At 38.5% G+C, this 20,608-nt stretch overlaps 1 protein-coding gene across 12 annotated transcripts in view; it reads left to right on the forward strand.

Annotated features, from left to right (window-relative positions):
• LOC102252673 (protein DDX26B) overlaps positions 1-20,608 on the forward strand; it is a 68,494-nt gene that overhangs the window by 27,503 nt on the left and 20,383 nt on the right. For 11 of the 12 annotated variants that reach the window (XM_014538917.1, XM_005865321.2, XM_014538918.1 and 8 more), the window contains 3 exons: positions 1,810-1,973; positions 4,504-4,656; positions 12,520-12,652. In XM_014538917.1, coding sequence (XP_014394403.1) covers positions 1,810-1,973; positions 4,504-4,656; positions 12,520-12,652 — 450 coding nt within the window. Of the gene's footprint in view, positions 1-1,809; positions 1,974-3,257; positions 3,322-4,503; positions 4,657-12,519; positions 12,653-20,608 lie in introns of those variants that run through there. The other variant, XR_001361967.1, reaches the window with a different exon arrangement.

Consider the following 20,608-nt stretch of genomic DNA (forward strand, 5'->3'; position numbering starts at 1 on the left):
GGGGTGGGGGCCCCCCCCCCCCCGAGTGCACAAATTTTTGTGCACCGGGCCTCTAGTATTCTATAAGCTCATACACCAGTATTTTTCTGGACACTTTTTAACTGAAGAACATTTTCTCTTCAAGTGAGATTTTACTGAAAGTCCAATATCTCAAAATACATAAAAGCAGAGCTATTTTTGTACAGGGGAAGGAACTTCTCCCTCAAATCATACCTGCATTGCAAGGCTTCTCCTCATTGCTGTCAGTTAATACACATACACATTGTTTGTACCTCATTACCAAAGTGCTTGTCTGATCTGAATCATACATTTTAATTGTTGTGGCCACAATCAGTGGTAGCTAGCTGCCTAGAGAAGAAAAGGGCCAAGTGCATAGGGTTAGAAAGACACATTTCTGTCTGAAGTAGTAGATCCTGTGGTTACTGACTTTTTTGTTGTTTAGTTCGGAACCCTTTGAGAAACTGTTGGAAAAATAGAAATCCCTTCTTCCTAGGAAAATGGATAGAGGCCACAAACACACAATTTTGTATTTAATTTCAGGGGTTTCTTGGACTCCAGGTTAAGAACAACTGCCATAGAAGACTGAGGCATTACAGCCTATTTTAAATTAAGTTAATCATAAAGGAAGGACATGATATATTGCTAACAATTTACTGTTCAATCCACAATTTTGGGTTCATTACCTTCACATGAACTGGGAACTTTCATACTGAAAAACCTTTGGATTTGGTGTCATATAAATAGCTCAGATTTTCTTTCTAGCTCCATTTCCTCTTTGTCCAGAGTTGTTAACTCTTAAGATTCTGATGAATGCTAAGAACTCTCTCCTCAGAAAAATACACATCACCAGAATTGTGAGTTTAACTTAAGGGGGTGGGGGATCCCTTGTTTCCCTAAAGTCATTACATGTATTCCCTAGAGCTCCATATACCCCAGTAAATCTCTTGGTCTAAAGTAGTTACTTGTTTAAAGTAACACTTAAATAAGTAAATAAAATGACCTATAATTGAGAAAAAATTGACACTCCAATAATTAAAACATATCTTTTGCAAATATAATTTAGATTGATGAATGATCACATTAAGGGTTATGTAACTCTGCCTTGCCCTGTTTGGGGAGGTGACAAATGAAATATGCTAGTTTAAATAATTAAAATGCACTCAGGATATATTATGCAGCATTATACAATATCTATTTTCCTTGGAATTTTAATGATGACGGGGAACTTGGTGCATTTGCTTTGTTTTCTCTCCCACAACTATGTACATAGATTTTTTTTTGTCGGCGTTCTTTCTACCTTTAAGTGAATTTAATAGTTTTTATTTTGCCTTTGTGGTGATTGGGTCTAACTGTTTAGTAAAGAATACTTTTGTCATCTAAATGGGATTATAAAGAAAATCTAAATGGAATTTATGACCTATTTTTATCAGATTTGAAAAATGTAAAACTATACCAAGGAGTGAACAATTTCACTTGCCTAATTTGGAAAAAGAACTGTAGTGGTTTGGTGTGTTTATGTGCCTAAATCTCAGAAAATTTAAAACTAATTTTATAATATTTTTTCCTATTCTGCCTATTTTGGTCATAATTAAGAATGGGAGGGTGATGGGATGTTGGATTAGAAGGAATGGAATAGATGAAAAGAGTTGATAAGGAGAACATTCAGATATCCTAGCAGAATCACCTTTTTACTTCCATTTTTCATGAATCACTATTTTGTATTTTGCTTTTAGCTAACAATTTTGTACAAGAAAATCATCAGCTATAAAAAGAAATCATGCCTTCGTCTGTCTTTTGTTTAACTTTTAGATGGACTTACGGATTCATCTAGGCCAAGCAATTCATTTGCTGCTCAACCGTGGCATAGTTGTCATAAGCTCATTTATGTACGACCTAACTCTAAGACTGGTGTTCCTGTTGGACATTGGCCAATTCCAGAATCTTTTTGGCCAGATCAGAATTTACCTTCACTAGTAAGTATAAAACAAAAGGCAAACATCCTTCTGGATTTTCAATTTGTTGATTAATTTTAATTTTTTAAAATCCTCACCCGAAGAGTAAGGATATTTTTCTCATTAATTTTTAGAGAGAGAGGAAGGGAAGAGGGAGAATTGGAGAGAGAAAGGAGAGAGATAGAAACATTGATGTGATGGAGACACATCGATTAGTTGCCTCCCACACATTCCCTGATGGGGGTTGGAATGAGACCTGCAACCCAGGTACATGCCCTTGACTCGGGAATCAACCATGACTCTCTGGTGGGCAGGCCGATGCTCTAACTACTGAGCAATGGCCAGCCAGGCTGCTGATTAATTTTAAATAGTTTTGATACTGTTAAGCCATACCTAGTCTATCTCTTGATGGAAGTCTAGCTTGTACCCAGAAGCAAGAGAAGACTTTCTATTCTGGCATTCTTTCTTTCAGCTGTCTTTTCTATTTGAACTGCCCTGTTCAGAGGTTAAGGCATTGTTATTTTTTATGCTGTTGCAATATGTGACTTGGTTTTTATTTCAGAGCAACTGACTTGATTTACATCGTAAAAGCAATGGCTAAGAAGTGTTGGCATTGATTTTCATGTATATCCTCAGGAAATTAGGACTTAGTCTACACTTTGTATAGGTTCTCAAAACATATTCAGATCATGTCTTTGGGTGGTGAACACACAATATAATATGCAGATGATGTGTTATAGAATTGTACAACTGAAACATATATAACTTTATTAACCAATGTCACCACAATAAATTCAATAAAAAAAATAAAGTTTAGAAACATATTAAAATCAGATGTCATCTTACTTCCTCCCAGGGAGTCATTAGATAACTAGGGGAACTTTGTAGACCTACTTTTCATCTTTTTGTAATCAATGGGCTTGTGTTCCTTGGGAATGTACCTTTGAATTATGGGTAATTAAGGAATGTTTTAAAAATGGCCTCTAAGCAAGGAATTGCCTTTTTGTTCACTGCATTTGGTAGATGAGGATTTGATACTATAGTTGTTCTTAGTACCAGATGAATTGGCTTTGGGGATAGGGTTGATGTCTAGTAAAAAGGGAAATGATATGAATTTAATTATCCCTTTCATCTTCCTTTCTCCCCCTATGAGGGAGAGTGAGGGGCATAAAAGGATCACTGCTCTTTCAGTTTAGCACCTTTCTGCTTTAACTGATCTGTAGTGTAAAGTTTTATAAATTTCTGACATGAACCGCATTTTTTCCTGAATTACTATATTTGGGCTCCTGCATTTTTTTTTTTCAGGAATGGCCATGAAAAGCCTGAATGTACAATTCAAGAACCATTTCAGCCCCTGCTGTGGGAGAGGGTGAATCTTTTCCTCTTTCCCTCAGGGTTCCAAGGTGGCACACTGGTCAAATCTCAATGCCCAGTTATCTCTTGCCCCTTCAAACCCCAGAGAGAATGTTTTAGTTATGAAGTTACTTCATTATTACCAGTGACAGGTCTTCACTCATTTATTGCTTTCTTATAAATCAATAAACCAAAAATATTTCTCAAGTTTAATTAACATTAAAACAAGGAAAATCTGGAATAAAGACATTCTAAGTAATTCAAACATAGCTCATGTTACCATGCCTTTAGCTTTTTCTCAGCTCCCAAAACATCTTGTAGGTTTGTCGGTCATGAAAGCAAGTGAGCAGGTTTTTTTCTTTATATGAAGGAAACAGAGATGCTTTATTATTTATATTAGCCTTACAGTTCTCAGCAAGAATACGTAGAGCCATGTATCACCCTTGTCCCTGGGACTTGTCCTAACTCTTTTTCTCTCCATATTGTCCATGCTGCCACCATTTCTCTCTCTCTCTGGTGCTCTCCATTCTCCATTAAAATGGCTGCTCCATCAATCTGCTCTGGCACCCCAGGCACACAGGCCTTTGCAGCACAGCCAAAAGCACCCCCAGCTCTAGCTATTCAAGGCAAGTGTGTGGGTGTGAGAAATGCTGTAAAAATTCAACTGGAAAAAAAATTTTACTGGGCCCTGGAGTTTTGACTGACTCCTTTTCAGTCTCTATTTTGCCCTTGCTATGCATTTACAATTTTTCTTCTTGTTTGTTAGTGGCTCTAGCTCTGTGATTACCTCCTTAGAAAGCTTCATGGATTTCTTCTTTCTAGCAGTGTTTGGACTATCTGTAACCTCATGGTATAAAGGAAGGAAGGGCAGGTAATTTTTGGAGGTCGCAAAGTAGATCTGAAATTCAGGGTTCATCCTATAGATCATAACGACTCCTGAAACATATTCAAAGCAGTTTTATTTTTATTTCACTGAAATTGTAGTTATGAGCATTATAATTTATGTCTCGCTTTCCCATGGTATAGATAAAGAGTGCCCTCCCCCCACTGAAGCCATTGGTGATGCCTGGAGATCAGCAGCCCTGTTACTCAAAACACTAGTCTGTATCTCAGTGATGGTTTATAAAGGGGGTTGCAGAATTGTTAGAAATGTAAGCTCACTTGTAACAGACCATATTTCCCCCCTCTTGTTTTTTAGCCTCCACGAACGTCTCATCCTGTTGTGAGATTCTCCTGTGTAGATTGTGAGCCAATGGTAATAGACAAACTTCCCTTTGACAAATATGAACTTGAACCTTCACCTTTAACTCAGTACATTCTGGAACGAAAATCTCCCCATACTTGCTGGCAGGTAATTTATCCTTACCTGTTGGACAAATATCTATAACCACTGTTGGATCTGGGAATTGTTTAAAGAAATTTCAAAGGTTAATCTGGGAATAATTAGGCTGAATCTGTTAATAATGTTTCTCAAAAATGCTATCAAATAAACAATAGGGCCAAGCAAAACTTTCACACTGATATGAATCATTAGCCTACCATACCTTGCCATTTATGGCAGTCAAATATGATGAAATTTGTGTATTTGAGGATTTGGAAGCCTATCAAAGGACCTTAGGTTTATAATTCATCGCCTGGGGGATGTAACTCTATTCAGCTATGACTTCTGCAGGTGAAGCACAACAGATTGGAAGTACATATTTCTTTTCTTTATTAATGTTTTTTAAAAATATGTTTCTATTAATTTTTTAGAGAGAGAGAAAGAACTTCTACTACTTCCTCCTGCACGCCCCCTACTGGAGATGGAGCCAAAAACCTGGGCATGTTCCCTGACCAGGAATCTAACCTAGACCTCTAGGTGCTTGGGAGGATGCTCAAGTAACTGAGCCACACCAGCCAGGACACAATATATTTTTGACAAAAAGCCATAAGCCCTGAAACTACTTTCTGTATTAGTGTAATGTAATCAAACTCTTTGTGGTACCAAGCATATTGGTGTGAGTAGTTTCAATTTTACTTGAACAAAGCAAATGCACATCATTGGCTCTTCCAAGTGTGATCCTTCAGCCAGAAGGGCTTGCTTGTTACTAGATTAACCTTTGGATTTTGATTTGTAAAAATCCAGACATGGCAGTCACAGCCTTTTTATTTAGATGTAATAAGGAAGTCCTACATTGTAAGGATGTTTGTTCTATTTCTAAACTATAGTACCATGTAGAAATCAATAATTGTTAGAGTCTATTTATACAAGGAACACTTTCAGACTGCCATGTGTTTCATCCTAAAATCTGTTTCATGTTAAATTGCTACTAGTTGTCTTTAAGCTACTTAAATTCGTCAAAGATGCTAAAACTGGGTAGAAAAAAATGAACAAGCTTAAAGCAAGGATGTAAAAGGGCAAGAAACAGAACAATCTCATAAATATAATATTGAACGAAAGAAGGCAGACATAAAAGATCACATATTAGCTGTGGCTGGTGTGGCTGGTATGGCTTGATTGGTTGGAGTGTCATCCCGTCCACCAGAAAGTTGAGGGTTCCTTGACTAACTCTGTTAGAGGTCAGGATAGTGGTTTCTCTCGGGGCTGCAGAGTAGTGACCAGAAAAGGACATGCGGGGGCTCCTGGTCATGTTCTATTTCTCGATCTGGGTGCTCATTCACTTTGAACATCCATTGAGCTATATACTTATAATTCATGCACTTTTTGGAATGTATACTTATATTTCAATAAATACAACCAAAATGTACCAGAAAAAAGGGATACAGGTAACAGAATGCTAATTTAAGTCAAGATAGGACATTTAAATTTATGTGTTAAAAAAAATTGCAAAAAGCAAATACAATTATAAATTATACCTTTTCCTTAAAATAAACCCTCTTTTTTTTGTGTAGCACATTCCTTGTAAATGTACTCCAGGGAAACTTAAATCCTGTCCTCCCTCCCTACATCACCCCTCAAATATGCCATATGCCTTTTTTCCTGACCTTATGTTACTTTGGTTTAGAGTAGTTGTAATGTGATTAATTAGTGGGTCTGAAAAAGAATAAGATGAACCAGGAACCAGGAAATTTGGCAAAATCATAATGGAAACTTGGATTTTAACTCTAGCTCTGCCACCAACTATGTGGTTTTGAACCCAACACTTACTTTTTCTAGACTAGATGGTCTCTAATGATCTCTTTGAACCCCTAAATTTTATGAATCTGTAGGTGATAAGGAAAAACTCAAGGGGCTTATGGTAAATTACGGAAGATAGGAAGGGAGGGAGGGGACAGAGGGAAAAGAAGTGAGAGAGGAACAAAAAAAAGTGCTTTTCTTTTCTCAGGAATCATAGGTCTGATTTTTGTTGGTTGTGTGTAAGCTTTTTATCCTTTACTAGGGGCCTAGTGCACAAATTCGTGCACCTTGAAAGGAACTGTGGGCTGTGAGGCTGCAGTGGGCACAGGGACGGCCAGCCGGCCTCTAAGCAAGGAATTGCCTTTTTGTTCACTGCATTTGGTAGATGAGGATTTGATACTATAGTTGTTCTTAGTACCAGATGAATTGGCTTTGGGGATAGGGTTGATGTCTAGTAAAAAGGGAAATGATATGAATTTAATTATCCCTTTCATCTTCCTTTCTCCCCCTATGAGGGAGAGTGAGGGGCATAAAAGGATCACTGCTCTTTCAGTTTAGCACCTTTCTGCTTTAACTGATCTGTAGTGTAAAGTTTTATAAATTTCTGACATGAACCGCATTTTTTCCTGAATTACTATATTTGGGCTCCTGCATTTTTTTTTTTCAGGAATGGCCATGAAAAGCCTGAATGTACAATTCAAGAACCATTTCAGCCCCTGCTGTGGGAGAGGGTGAATCTTTTCCTCTTTCCCTCAGGGTTCCAAGGTGGCACACTGGTCAAATCTCAATGCCCAGTTATCTCTTGCCCCTTCAAACCCCAGAGAGAATGTTTTAGTTATGAAGTTACTTCATTATTACCAGTGACAGGTCTTCACTCATTTATTGCTTTCTTATAAATCAATAAACCAAAAATATTTCTCAAGTTTAATTAACATTAAAACAAGGAAAATCTGGAATAAAGACATTCTAAGTAATTCAAACATAGCTCATGTTACCATGCCTTTAGCTTTTTCTCAGCTCCCAAAACATCTTGTAGGTTTGTCGGTCATGAAAGCAAGTGAGCAGGTTTTTTTCTTTATATGAAGGAAACAGAGATGCTTTATTATTTATATTAGCCTTACAGTTCTCAGCAAGAATACGTAGAGCCATGTATCACCCTTGTCCCTGGGACTTGTCCTAACTCTTTTTCTCTCCATATTGTCCATGCTGCCACCATTTCTCTCTCTCTCTGGTGCTCTCCATTCTCCATTAAAATGGCTGCTCCATCAATCTGCTCTGGCACCCCAGGCACACAGGCCTTTGCAGCACAGCCAAAAGCACCCCCAGCTCTAGCTATTCAAGGCAAGTGTGTGGGTGTGAGAAATGCTGTAAAAATTCAACTGGAAAAAAAATTTTACTGGGCCCTGGAGTTTTGACTGACTCCTTTTCAGTCTCTATTTTGCCCTTGCTATGCATTTACAATTTTTCTTCTTGTTTGTTAGTGGCTCTAGCTCTGTGATTACCTCCTTAGAAAGCTTCATGGATTTCTTCTTTCTAGCAGTGTTTGGACTATCTGTAACCTCATGGTATAAAGGAAGGAAGGGCAGGTAATTTTTGGAGGTCGCAAAGTAGATCTGAAATTCAGGGTTCATCCTATAGATCATAACGACTCCTGAAACATATTCAAAGCAGTTTTATTTTTATTTCACTGAAATTGTAGTTATGAGCATTATAATTTATGTCTCGCTTTCCCATGGTATAGATAAAGAGTGCCCTCCCCCCACTGAAGCCATTGGTGATGCCTGGAGATCAGCAGCCCTGTTACTCAAAACACTAGTCTGTATCTCAGTGATGGTTTATAAAGGGGGTTGCAGAATTGTTAGAAATGTAAGCTCACTTGTAACAGACCATATTTCCCCCCTCTTGTTTTTTAGCCTCCACGAACGTCTCATCCTGTTGTGAGATTCTCCTGTGTAGATTGTGAGCCAATGGTAATAGACAAACTTCCCTTTGACAAATATGAACTTGAACCTTCACCTTTAACTCAGTACATTCTGGAACGAAAATCTCCCCATACTTGCTGGCAGGTAATTTATCCTTACCTGTTGGACAAATATCTATAACCACTGTTGGATCTGGGAATTGTTTAAAGAAATTTCAAAGGTTAATCTGGGAATAATTAGGCTGAATCTGTTAATAATGTTTCTCAAAAATGCTATCAAATAAACAATAGGGCCAAGCAAAACTTTCACACTGATATGAATCATTAGCCTACCATACCTTGCCATTTATGGCAGTCAAATATGATGAAATTTGTGTATTTGAGGATTTGGAAGCCTATCAAAGGACCTTAGGTTTATAATTCATCGCCTGGGGGATGTAACTCTATTCAGCTATGACTTCTGCAGGTGAAGCACAACAGATTGGAAGTACATATTTCTTTTCTTTATTAATGTTTTTTAAAAATATGTTTCTATTAATTTTTTAGAGAGAGAGAAAGAACTTCTACTACTTCCTCCTGCACGCCCCCTACTGGAGATGGAGCCAAAAACCTGGGCATGTTCCCTGACCAGGAATCTAACCTAGACCTCTAGGTGCTTGGGAGGATGCTCAAGTAACTGAGCCACACCAGCCAGGACACAATATATTTTTGACAAAAAGCCATAAGCCCTGAAACTACTTTCTGTATTAGTGTAATGTAATCAAACTCTTTGTGGTACCAAGCATATTGGTGTGAGTAGTTTCAATTTTACTTGAACAAAGCAAATGCACATCATTGGCTCTTCCAAGTGTGATCCTTCAGCCAGAAGGGCTTGCTTGTTACTAGATTAACCTTTGGATTTTGATTTGTAAAAATCCAGACATGGCAGTCACAGCCTTTTTATTTAGATGTAATAAGGAAGTCCTACATTGTAAGGATGTTTGTTCTATTTCTAAACTATAGTACCATGTAGAAATCAATAATTGTTAGAGTCTATTTATACAAGGAACACTTTCAGACTGCCATGTGTTTCATCCTAAAATCTGTTTCATGTTAAATTGCTACTAGTTGTCTTTAAGCTACTTAAATTCGTCAAAGATGCTAAAACTGGGTAGAAAAAAATGAACAAGCTTAAAGCAAGGATGTAAAAGGGCAAGAAACAGAACAATCTCATAAATATAATATTGAACGAAAGAAGGCAGACATAAAAGATCACATATTAGCTGTGGCTGGTGTGGCTGGTATGGCTTGATTGGTTGGAGTGTCATCCCGTCCACCAGAAAGTTGAGGGTTCCTTGACTAACTCTGTTAGAGGTCAGGATAGTGGTTTCTCTCGGGGCTGCAGAGTAGTGACCAGAAAAGGACATGCGGGGGCTCCTGGTCATGTTCTATTTCTCGATCTGGGTGCTCATTCACTTTGAACATCCATTGAGCTATATACTTATAATTCATGCACTTTTTGGAATGTATACTTATATTTCAATAAATACAACCAAAATGTACCAGAAAAAAGGGATACAGGTAACAGAATGCTAATTTAAGTCAAGATAGGACATTTAAATTTATGTGTTAAAAAAAATTGCAAAAAGCAAATACAATTATAAATTATACCTTTTCCTTAAAATAAACCCTCTTTTTTTTGTGTAGCACATTCCTTGTAAATGTACTCCAGGGAAACTTAAATCCTGTCCTCCCTCCCTACATCACCCCTCAAATATGCCATATGCCTTTTTTCCTGACCTTATGTTACTTTGGTTTAGAGTAGTTGTAATGTGATTAATTAGTGGGTCTGAAAAAGAATAAGATGAACCAGGAACCAGGAAATTTGGCAAAATCATAATGGAAACTTGGATTTTAACTCTAGCTCTGCCACCAACTATGTGGTTTTGAACCCAACACTTACTTTTTCTAGACTAGATGGTCTCTAATGATCTCTTTGAACCCCTAAATTTTATGAATCTGTAGGTGATAAGGAAAAACTCAAGGGGCTTATGGTAAATTACGGAAGATAGGAAGGGAGGGAGGGGACAGAGGGAAAAGAAGTGAGAGAGGAACAAAAAAAAGTGCTTTTCTTTTCTCAGGAATCATAGGTCTGATTTTTGTTGGTTGTGTGTAAGCTTTTTATCCTTTACTAGGGGCCTAGTGCACAAATTCGTGCACCTTGAAAGGAACTGTGGGCTGTGAGGCTGCAGTGGGCACAGGGACGGCCAGCCCCTGCGCCCCGCCCAGCCCCTCCCACCATGGCCCCTAGTCCTGCCGCCACCACTCCCACGCGCTGATGGTGCTGGCCTTGCTCACACCAGCCTTGCTCACACCCGCTGAATGGTGCCAAGCGATTGGGGCTGGTGCCATCAGTGGGTGCAAGCAGCGGCTGCTGTTCCAATTGCCCCTCAGGTGTAGAGGGAGGTGGAGAAGCCCTCAGGGGCAATTGGGGCTGGCAGCCACTGCTTGCACCCGCTGACAGCACTGAGCAATCGGGACCAGTGCCAGGCACCAGCAGCGGGTGCAAGCGGCAGCTCTGGTGCCAGCACCTGGTGCAAGCAGGGCCGGCACTGGCAGTGGCTGCTAGCAGCAGCTGCTGGCCCCGATCACCCCTTGGGAGCAGGGGAAGGTGGAGAAGCCCTAAGGGGTGATTGGGGCCGACAGCTGCCACTCGCACCCACTGATGGTGCCAAGCGATCAGGGCCAGCGCTGGGCACCAGCAGCGGGTGTTAGCAGTGGCTCCAGTGCCCACAGTGGGTGCGAGCGGGGCCAGCACTGGCGGCAGGTGCAAGAGCTGGGCAGGACCTCGGTGTGCAGGGGAGCAAAGAATTTTCAATAACCACCAGAGGCTTGCCCCAATGACAGCAACCAGTGCCCCACCTTGGTCTGGAACCCCGGCTCACCTGCTCCACCACCCTACCATGGCTGATGCCCACCATGTTCCACGCATGCCCCCTGGTGGTCAGCGCACATCATAGTGACCAGTTGTTCAGTTGTTCCACCATTCGATCTATTTGCATATTAGCCTTTTATTATATAGGATGATGACTTCCCCCTCTTCTATTATACACAATTGGGAAATAGGGGGAAATCCAACATATTTTATTACAGTTTTCTGTTTCTATTAAGTTTCAAATTAAGACAAAATCTAGTAGATGAGTCATGTTTTAGCAATTGTTTTGTGGAGTCATAAATTACATAGGAAGGATTTATTCTTAGCTATAACTAAATATAGCAAGAATTTAGTGAGCTGGTAGGTGATATTGCTGGTACCAAGAATTAGCAAGGTAAATGGATCCTGTTTACCATTAGGGTTTGACTTTTGTCTTAACCCTGTTGAAGGACTCATGAAACACAGAGAAAACATGTTTGCTAGAGGACTCTAGCCCAGCATATCAAGTGTATGGGACCTGACAATATAATATATATAAAATCAAGAATATCAATAAAAAATAAGATGATAGCCATAGGTAATAAAGATTAATGTTTTGATAATTATTGAATGTTTGTTCTACCAGCATAATTTACAAGATAAATGACTTCCAGAATGAACCAAAGCATTTTCTTCCTGCCTCAAAATAATTACCACCAGTGCCTGACTATTCAGCAAATACTTATTGGATCAAAAATGAATAGTAGGTAGGGGAATAGGGCATCAAAGGGAAGTAGAGCAAGATTTAATAGTAGTACACATGAAAAGTGTTAGCATAATCCTTTAAAAGGGCTGTGTTTTTATAATTGCCTGCTTTATGCATGGGGCCATCTTCCATTTTTCTAAAAGTCTTTACTCTAGTCACCACTTATTTTGAGAAGTCAATTTGTTTTAATGGCTGGTATCACTTAGTGGTATTGCAGCCTTATTTTCCATTGTGCTGACCAAGTAAATATTTGGGTACTGTTGATGTAGACTGCAAACTCTGAATGGTTATTGCATATACAGTTTCATTTCTTAATATAAGTTATAAAAGAATTGTGATCTGAACATTCTTATTTAGTATGATATATTTGATATAACCATAAGCTAAAAGCACTATTTCCATTTTTAAATTACAATTAAATTATGCCATAGATGTGGCTATGGAATATTGCTATGAGTTTGCTTTTACATAAAATCCATATTGTCATAACTGTATATTACTTCATATTATTCTCAGGTATTTGTTACTAGCAGTGGAAAATACAATGAACTTGGATATCCATTTGGTTATTTAAAAGCCAGTACAACTTTAACTTGTGTAAACCTCTTTGTGATGCCCTACAACTACCCAGTTTTACTCCCTCTTTTAGGTAAGTAAAGTATGTCCTATTTAATCATCTTTAAAATACAACAAAAAATACATGATGGGCTAAGCACCTTAAATGTAGTCAAAGAGTAATTGATACCTAATATATAAAAAATCTAAATATTCATTTAAAAGGATAGAATTTGCATACTGTTCTGTTTTCTTTTCTTTTTGTTGCCTTTAGATCAAATAGAAGAGACACTTAACATTTGGTGTGTGATTCTTACGCTTTTCTTGAGGTTGCAAGGTCCAATGCTGTCACCCCTCCCTCCCAACCTCCATTTTAAAAAAATATATTTTTACTGATTTCAGAAAGAAAGGGAGAGATAGAAACATCAATGATAAAAGAGAATCATTGATCAGCTGCCTCCCACACACCCCACACTAGAAATCAAGCCTGCAACTGGGGCAAGTGCCCTGGCCAGGAATCAAACCGTAACCTCCGGATTCATAGGTGGATGCTCAATGTTCACTGAGCCATGCCAGCCGGGCCCAACCCCAAGTTTTAAGTGCACTTGCCTTTTTCATAGACTAGTTTGAGCCAAAAAATGCCATTGTTTGGGATTAATGCTCCAAAAATTTGATCGTTTTCTTCAGAAAAATAGGGCTTCTATGGGAGTATTGGCTCACACTAATCCTATATAATAAAACCCTAATATGCAAATCGACCGAACAGCGAAATGACCTGTCGCTATGATGTGCACTGACCACCAGGGGTCAGAAGCTCAATGCAGGAGCTGCCCCCTGGTGGTCAGTGCACTCCCACAGGAGGAGCACTGCTCAGCCAGAAGCTGGGCTCACAGCTGGTGAGTATAGTGGCTGGTGGGAGCCTCTCCCACCTCCGCAGCAGCTCCAAGGAGCAGCCAACCAAGCGGTAAGGAGCAGCGAGAAGGCAGGTGGTAAGGAGCAAGGGGTCCTGGACTGTGAGAGGGCGCAGTCTGGGCTGAGGGACCCCCCTCCCACAGTGCATGAATTTCATGCACTGGGCCTCTAGTTCCTTCATAAAAGGATATTCAGTGCTCTTGAGGCACCTGGTTTAGGCATGGTAGCAAGTTATGGCAAGAAGTACAACAATAAATTCTACAATAACTGTAGTTGTAGAGACTTTAGTTTCCATGGCAATATTCTTAAATGAACAACTCCAGGAGAAGTTACTCAGATATCACCGAAAACATGTGTAGAGATTTTTTTCTCATTTAAAAAGCCACATTTGTTTAGAGTAATAATACCACATGGTATCCTTCTAGTTGTAAAGTTGTGAACATTTTTATTTGGTGGAGTTTCTTAATTTTTGCCAAAAGAACCAAACCTTACTGAGTTTTAGTCATTAAAAGCATAATACTTTTTATTATGGTAAGTGAACTAAATCAGACAAAGAGACAAATACCGTATGATGTCACATATATGTGGAATCTAAAAAACAAAATAAATGAACAAAACTGAAGCAAACTCCCCCAGCCAGAGTAGCTCAGTTGTTGAGCGTTGACCTATGAACCAGGAGGTCATGGTTCTATTCCTGGTCAGGGCACATGCTGGCTTGATCTCCAGTGGGGGGCATGCAAGAGGCAGCCAATCAATGATTCTCTCTCATCATTGATGTTTCTATCTCTTTCTCTCTTTCCCTTTCTCTCTGAAATCAATAAAAATATATTTTTTATAAAACAGAAGCAAACTCATAGATACAGAGAACTTTATTTATTTATTTTTTCCTTTTTATGGTTGCCAGATAGGAGGGGATTAGAGAGTTGGGTGAAAAAGGGGAAGGGAATAAGTTGTGCAAATTGCCAGTTATAAAAACTGTCATGAGGAAGTAAAGTATAGCATAGGGAGTATATTGTAATAAGTATGTATGGTGTCAGATGCAGAAGCAAACTCATAGATACAGAGAACTTTATTTATTTATTTTTTCCTTTTTATGGTTGCCAGATAGGAGGGGATTAGAGAGTTGGGTGAAAAAGGGGAAGGGAATAAGTTGTGCAAATTGCCAGTTATAAAAACTGTCATGAGGAAGTAAAGTATAGCATAGGGAGTATATTGTAATAAGTATGTATGGTGTCAGATGGGTATTAGACTTATGGGGTGATCACTTTGTAAGTTATATAAATGTCTAATTACTATGTAGTATACCTGAAACTAATATAATATGGTATGCCAACTGCAATTGAAAAATAAAAATTATTGGAAAAAACATAAGATTTTTAGTGCTCTATGTACTATATATATTAAATGTACTGAAAAGAAATTATTTTAAATGTTGCAAATTAAGGTTAAGAATGGGTCATCATAAGGGTGGGTGTGGGGTGGAAGAAGTCAATGGGAAAAAACGGACATCTTTAATACTTTCAACAATAAAGATACATTTTTAAAAGAATGGGTCATCATAAATATATTAGCATGATTGTTCTGTATAGCCTGTCTACTTTATTTATTAGTCTAATCTAAAAGTATCCTCTAAAAGATGATTGCCACTGCTATAAATATAGGTTATGTCCCTGAGATTAATAAGACTACCAACAAAAACTACCTGTATTTTGTGGATTTATTTACCCATTTTTCTTAAATATACCTTTATGACCTCAGTTTTCACAATCATACCATGAAGGATTAGACTAGATAATTTTGTTGTTGTTGTTGTTGTTGTTGTTGTTAATCCTCATCCAAGGATATTTTTACATTGATTTTTAGAGAGACTGGAAGGGAGGGAGAGGACAGAGAGAAACATCAATGTGAGAGAGACAAATCGATTGGTTGCCTCCATCACATGCCCCAACAGGGGCCAGGGATCAAGCCTGCAACCAAGGTAAGTGTCCTTGACCAGAATTGAACCCAGGACCCTTCAGTCCCCAGTCTGACACTCTATTAGACTAGATATTTTTTTACTTAGACTGTAAATAGTATTATTTTTCTACTTTCAAGTACACTTTTTATTTATTTTTTTAATATATTTTATTGATTTTTTACAGAGAGGAAGGGAGAGAGATAGAGAGTTAGAAACATCGATGAGAGAGAAACATCAATCAGCCCCCGGGACCTTTCAGTCCGCAGGCCGACACTCTATCCACTGAGCCAAACCGGTTTTGGCACACTTTTTATTTTGAGATATTTGTAGATTCACCTGCAGTTGTAAGAAATAAAAATAGACATGACACCAAAAGCACAGACAACAGAAGCAAAAATAAACACGACCCCTCCATTCTGCTTTTGAATCCACTCATTGAACTTTTTACTTTGTTTATTGCATTTTTAATTCTAAGATTTCCATTTGGTTCTTCTTTATATCTTCTGCTTCTCGTTCACTTTCTGTTTCTTTTTTTAATATGTTTTCTATTGATTTTAGAGAGTGAGGAAGGGAGGAGAAAGAGATAGAGATAGATAGAGAGAGAGAGAGGGAGAGAGAGAGATAGACAGAGAGAGAGAGAGAGAGAGAGAGAGAGAGATAGAGAGATCAGCTGCCTCCTGTACATACCTCAACTAGGGATCGAACCGGCGACCTTTCAGTGCATGGGATGATGCTCAACCACTGAACCACACTGACCAGGGCTCATTTTCTATTTCTTTGCTGAGGCTTTCTATTTTTTCATTTGTTTCAAATGTGTGTAATTGGTTGTTGAAATACCTTTTTTTATGGTGGGTTTTTAAACCTTTATTGAATATTTTTAACATCTCTGTCATTTTGGTGTTAGTGTCTCTTGATTGTCATTTTGAATTTGTTTTGAGATCTTCCTGGTTCTTGTATGGTGAATGATTTTCAGTTGAAATCGGAACATTTTCAATATTGTGAGTTTGTGGATCTTATTTAAATCTTCTGTTTTAGCTTGCTTCCTCTCACATTCCTCTGGCAGAGATTTTGAGGTACTTTCTCATTAGTGCCAGAGTGGAAGAAGTCCAGGTTCCCCACTTGGCCTCCCCTGTTGACACCCAAAAGGAGGGGGCTCCTTAGACTCCTTATTATTGCTGTGCAGGGATAGGAGTTCTGGATCCTCACTACAAGGATACCTCTCTGGATGGGAGAAGTAGCAGTTTCTCCTTACTCTTCTCCACATGGTCTCCACTGACACCAAAGGGGTGGAGGCGTCCTCATTACCATAGGACAGTGGAAAAGTTCTTTAAAACTATTATGGGCTGAATTCCAGTATTTCATCTTTGGTCTAAACTCAACCTGCTTTCCAAATTATTACATGAAAATGCCCCTAACTAGAATAGCTGGTCTTCCATCAGAAATTGAGATATATAGCACTTTACAAAAGCAAGACCCACCCTCTAAAATTGGTCTTTGCTGATCTTACAGGTAATAGAGGTCAGATGTGGACATAGCATAATGGTTAAGAGGAAGCATTCAGTTCTTCCTTTGCCTCAAACTATCTGTGCCTAAGTTGCCACATTCCCAGACTCCCTAGCACTATGTAAAGTCAAATCCTGACAATGTCTTCCTGGTTACCTCTTAGTCTGTATCACTCTGTTCCCCAAATGCCAAGCTCTCCTTCTCTCTGAAATGTCTTCTAACACCAGAGAGACATATGTGACATTTGTTCTTGGTCCTTCTTAACCTGCAACACTGAGAATCCAGCCCTGCCTAGAGAATCGTGATCCCTTGGCAAATATCCCAAACCAGAAACCTCAGAAGATTCTTTGATTTCTCCCCCTTCCCTAACTCCACATAGTCATTTCAGGGCCATCCCATCCTTGACTCAGTTCCCATTCTTCCCTTTCGCTTCAAATATCCATTTCCAGGCTTTTCTATAATCTGTGTCTTCTAAGAAGCATAGAGTTTTTCACACTCTTTGAGGCTAAAGGTCCTTGTGCCCATGAATCCCAAACTTGGGTTTCATGCTGAGGTTCAGAAATAGACACTCCTTACATTTCCACCATTACTTCACTTTCTGGATTGTGCGGCTCCCATAATATTTAAGTATATGGACTTTATGGACTTTAGGGACCTAATAGGGTGTAGCTACTCTGTTATGAATCTTGGCTCTGCTGTTTGCTAGCTTTGTGCCTCAGTTACTTCATCTGTAAAGTGAGAATGATAGTACCTACCTCAAAGGGATTTAGTTGGGATTAAATGAATACAGTTAACTGTACATAACTCACGTGGCAAATAGTAAGTACTCAATAATGCTATTGGCATTATTATTGTTGTTGTTGTCATTATTAATAACTATGCTATCTTAGTAGCCCTTGAAGGCACTGTTTCATATTAAAGATACAATATAAAGATACAGGATGGTTTTGCACTTTTAGTGGGCAGGGCATTAAGTAAAAAGGCAAGTTAAGTCACATACACTTCATAATGCCCAGAAATATCACTGTATTACTACATAATACCAGAACTTTCCAAAAAGGTGACCTCTGTTTCTTTATCAATTCAAGGTTTCCAGCAAAAGTAGCTAAAGTAATTAAGCATTAAACTTACCTAGGGATAGAGAAGTGAGGCTTAATTGGATCAATGAACTACCACAACAATCACATTAGTAGGGTGGTAACCAGATTATCATAATTGGCAAGAAGACTATCTCTGTTAGAAAATTAGGATTTTTTGTTGTTGTTGAGGACCAATAACTATAGAGTTTAAGACATTAACGGCAACTTTTTTTAAATACAGGGTGTCCCAAAAATGTATACACACTTTAACAGCTGGTTCTATTACATTTTGAAAATGAAATGTATTTTAATAAACACTGCCTTTATAATGATTCAAAGTGTATATACATTTTTTTGGAACACCCTGTATATCACATTCAATTCTTCTGGGGTTTTTTTGTTGTTGTTTTTTAAATTAAGAACTAGGGACTTGTGTAAAAAATAAACTTTAGATCCACATTGAGACCAGGAGGAGCAAAAGAGAATAAATGCATATACTTTTATGTGTATTAATCACTATAGATTTAGTGCTTTACAGCTTACACCATTTTTCATTGTATGTGGTGTTTTCATGTACATAATCTAGTTCTCAGAACAATCTTGTGTGGTAAGGCAGTTATTAAATTGATTTTATAGATGGAATGGAGACACAAAAAGGTGAAGTAATTTCTCAAAGCTCACTCAGCTAAGAATGTGGATGAGTTTGGACTCAAACCCACATCTTCCTCCTCTTCCAAGTGGGAAATGGGGAGAAAGGAACTGGAAGATAATGAGTCAGTAGTTTTGGGGGGTATTGGCAGTATCATTTTAATCTCTTTCTACACTCACTTTCTTGTCTTTCAAATGTTGATTAGCTAATTGTTTATGACATCTTTACTGTAACCTCTTACAGACTACATGTGAATGGAAATTTAATACCTTGGAAATCATTTTCTGAGCTATAGAGAAAGTGACTAAAGCACTGTCACCCTAATAGATCTCTACTCTTAATTTAGACTGTGGAAGATATTCTTTCTTCCTCCCACTCCTGTTTCAAAGAATTCGACAAGAAATAATTAGACTAAATTGGCTCCTGGGTGGAATCATTGCAATCTGCATTGTTAGAAATATTACAACTATTATTGACTCTCATTATCTAATCTATTTATGTCTAAATGTCTCTCCAGTCTTGTGGTATTTAAATTTGTCAGTTAGTTTCCAAAATCTGCCTAATTCTCAGCAGACTTCACATAAAGACACAGTATAACACGATATCTCATTCCTCTGTCAGTATATGTATGGTCTCTAAAAGACCTGCATACTGCCCTAGCCGGCTTGACTCAGTGGATAGAGCATCGGCCTGCGAACTGAAGGGTCCCGGGTTCGATTCTCGTCAAGGGCATATGCCTGGGTTGCAGACTTGGTTCCCAGTGGGGGGCGTGCAGGAGGCAGCCAATCAATGATTCTCTCTCATCATTCATGTTTCTACCTCTCTCTCCCTCTCCTTTCCTCTCTGAAATCAATAAAAATATACATTAAAAAAAGACCTGCATTCTACAGTGAGCCAGCAGTCTCTTCAGATCTTTTTTCTTTGCTCTTTCTACCCTGTTCCAAAAGAACAAAAATCCCACACTTTATGACTTTGTAACTTCATTTAAATTAGTCTCAACAGGAGTGAATAATTTATTATAGCAGTAAAATAACTAAATAATTCAGAATATTTACTAAATAAATTTAGTAAATAACTAAAATAATTTAGAATTTCAAATAAATTTGTAGAGAAATTATGCATATGGCATAGGAATGGTTTTGTCATTGGAAGTAAAAGCATTCGTTTTTGGATAGGAGCCAATAAAACCCGAAGAAACAAAATAAATGTCGAATTTATAATATTTTTGGTATTTATAGTAAGTGTGGCAGGTTCATGTTGATGTCTGGGGATATCAATTTTGAATTATTATATCAGAAAAGAAATATTTTTTTTACCATCAGAAGGAAATAGTGAGCTGTTTTGGAAATTTTCATGTGGTGTATATAATGCATTTACATTATTAAAAAATTAAATTTAAATGTGAAAAGATGGGGTATCTGCTTATTTAAAGAAAATATCTTGAGAGAGAAACCAAGATGGCGGCATAGGTAAACACCTAAAATTGCTGCCTCGTACAACCACTTCAAAAATACAACTAAAAGACAAATGGACAGCATCCAGAACCACAGGAAGGCTGGCTGAGTGGAAATTCTACAACTAGAAGTAAAGAGAAAAGCACACTGAGACTCAGAGGAGGTGCGGAAGTAAAGTGCAGAGGTACGGAGGCGCGCATGGAAAGGGCTGGCAACTGAGAATGCGGTTGTCTTTTTCAATCCGGAGGGAGACACAAGCTTCTGATGGCCCTGAACTCCAGTTCCGGGCGAGTCTCTGGGGACCTGGAATTATATGGGGAGAAACTGGACTGTCTGGCATCGGTTGGAACTCGAGGGCAGCTTTCTCTCAGAGGTGCTTACAGTGATTACCGCAGGACACTGAGACCCGGGACCTCTTAGGGCAGGGCTGAGGATCAGCCATAGCTGTTTGCTCTGCCCTGTTGATTCCCTGAGACCCCGCCCCACCCAAGCTGTG

This window comes from Myotis brandtii, unplaced genomic scaffold, assembly GCF_000412655.1.
Source record: "Myotis brandtii unplaced genomic scaffold, ASM41265v1 scaffold206, whole genome shotgun sequence".
Taxonomy (NCBI): Eukaryota; Metazoa; Chordata; class Mammalia; order Chiroptera; family Vespertilionidae; genus Myotis; species Myotis brandtii.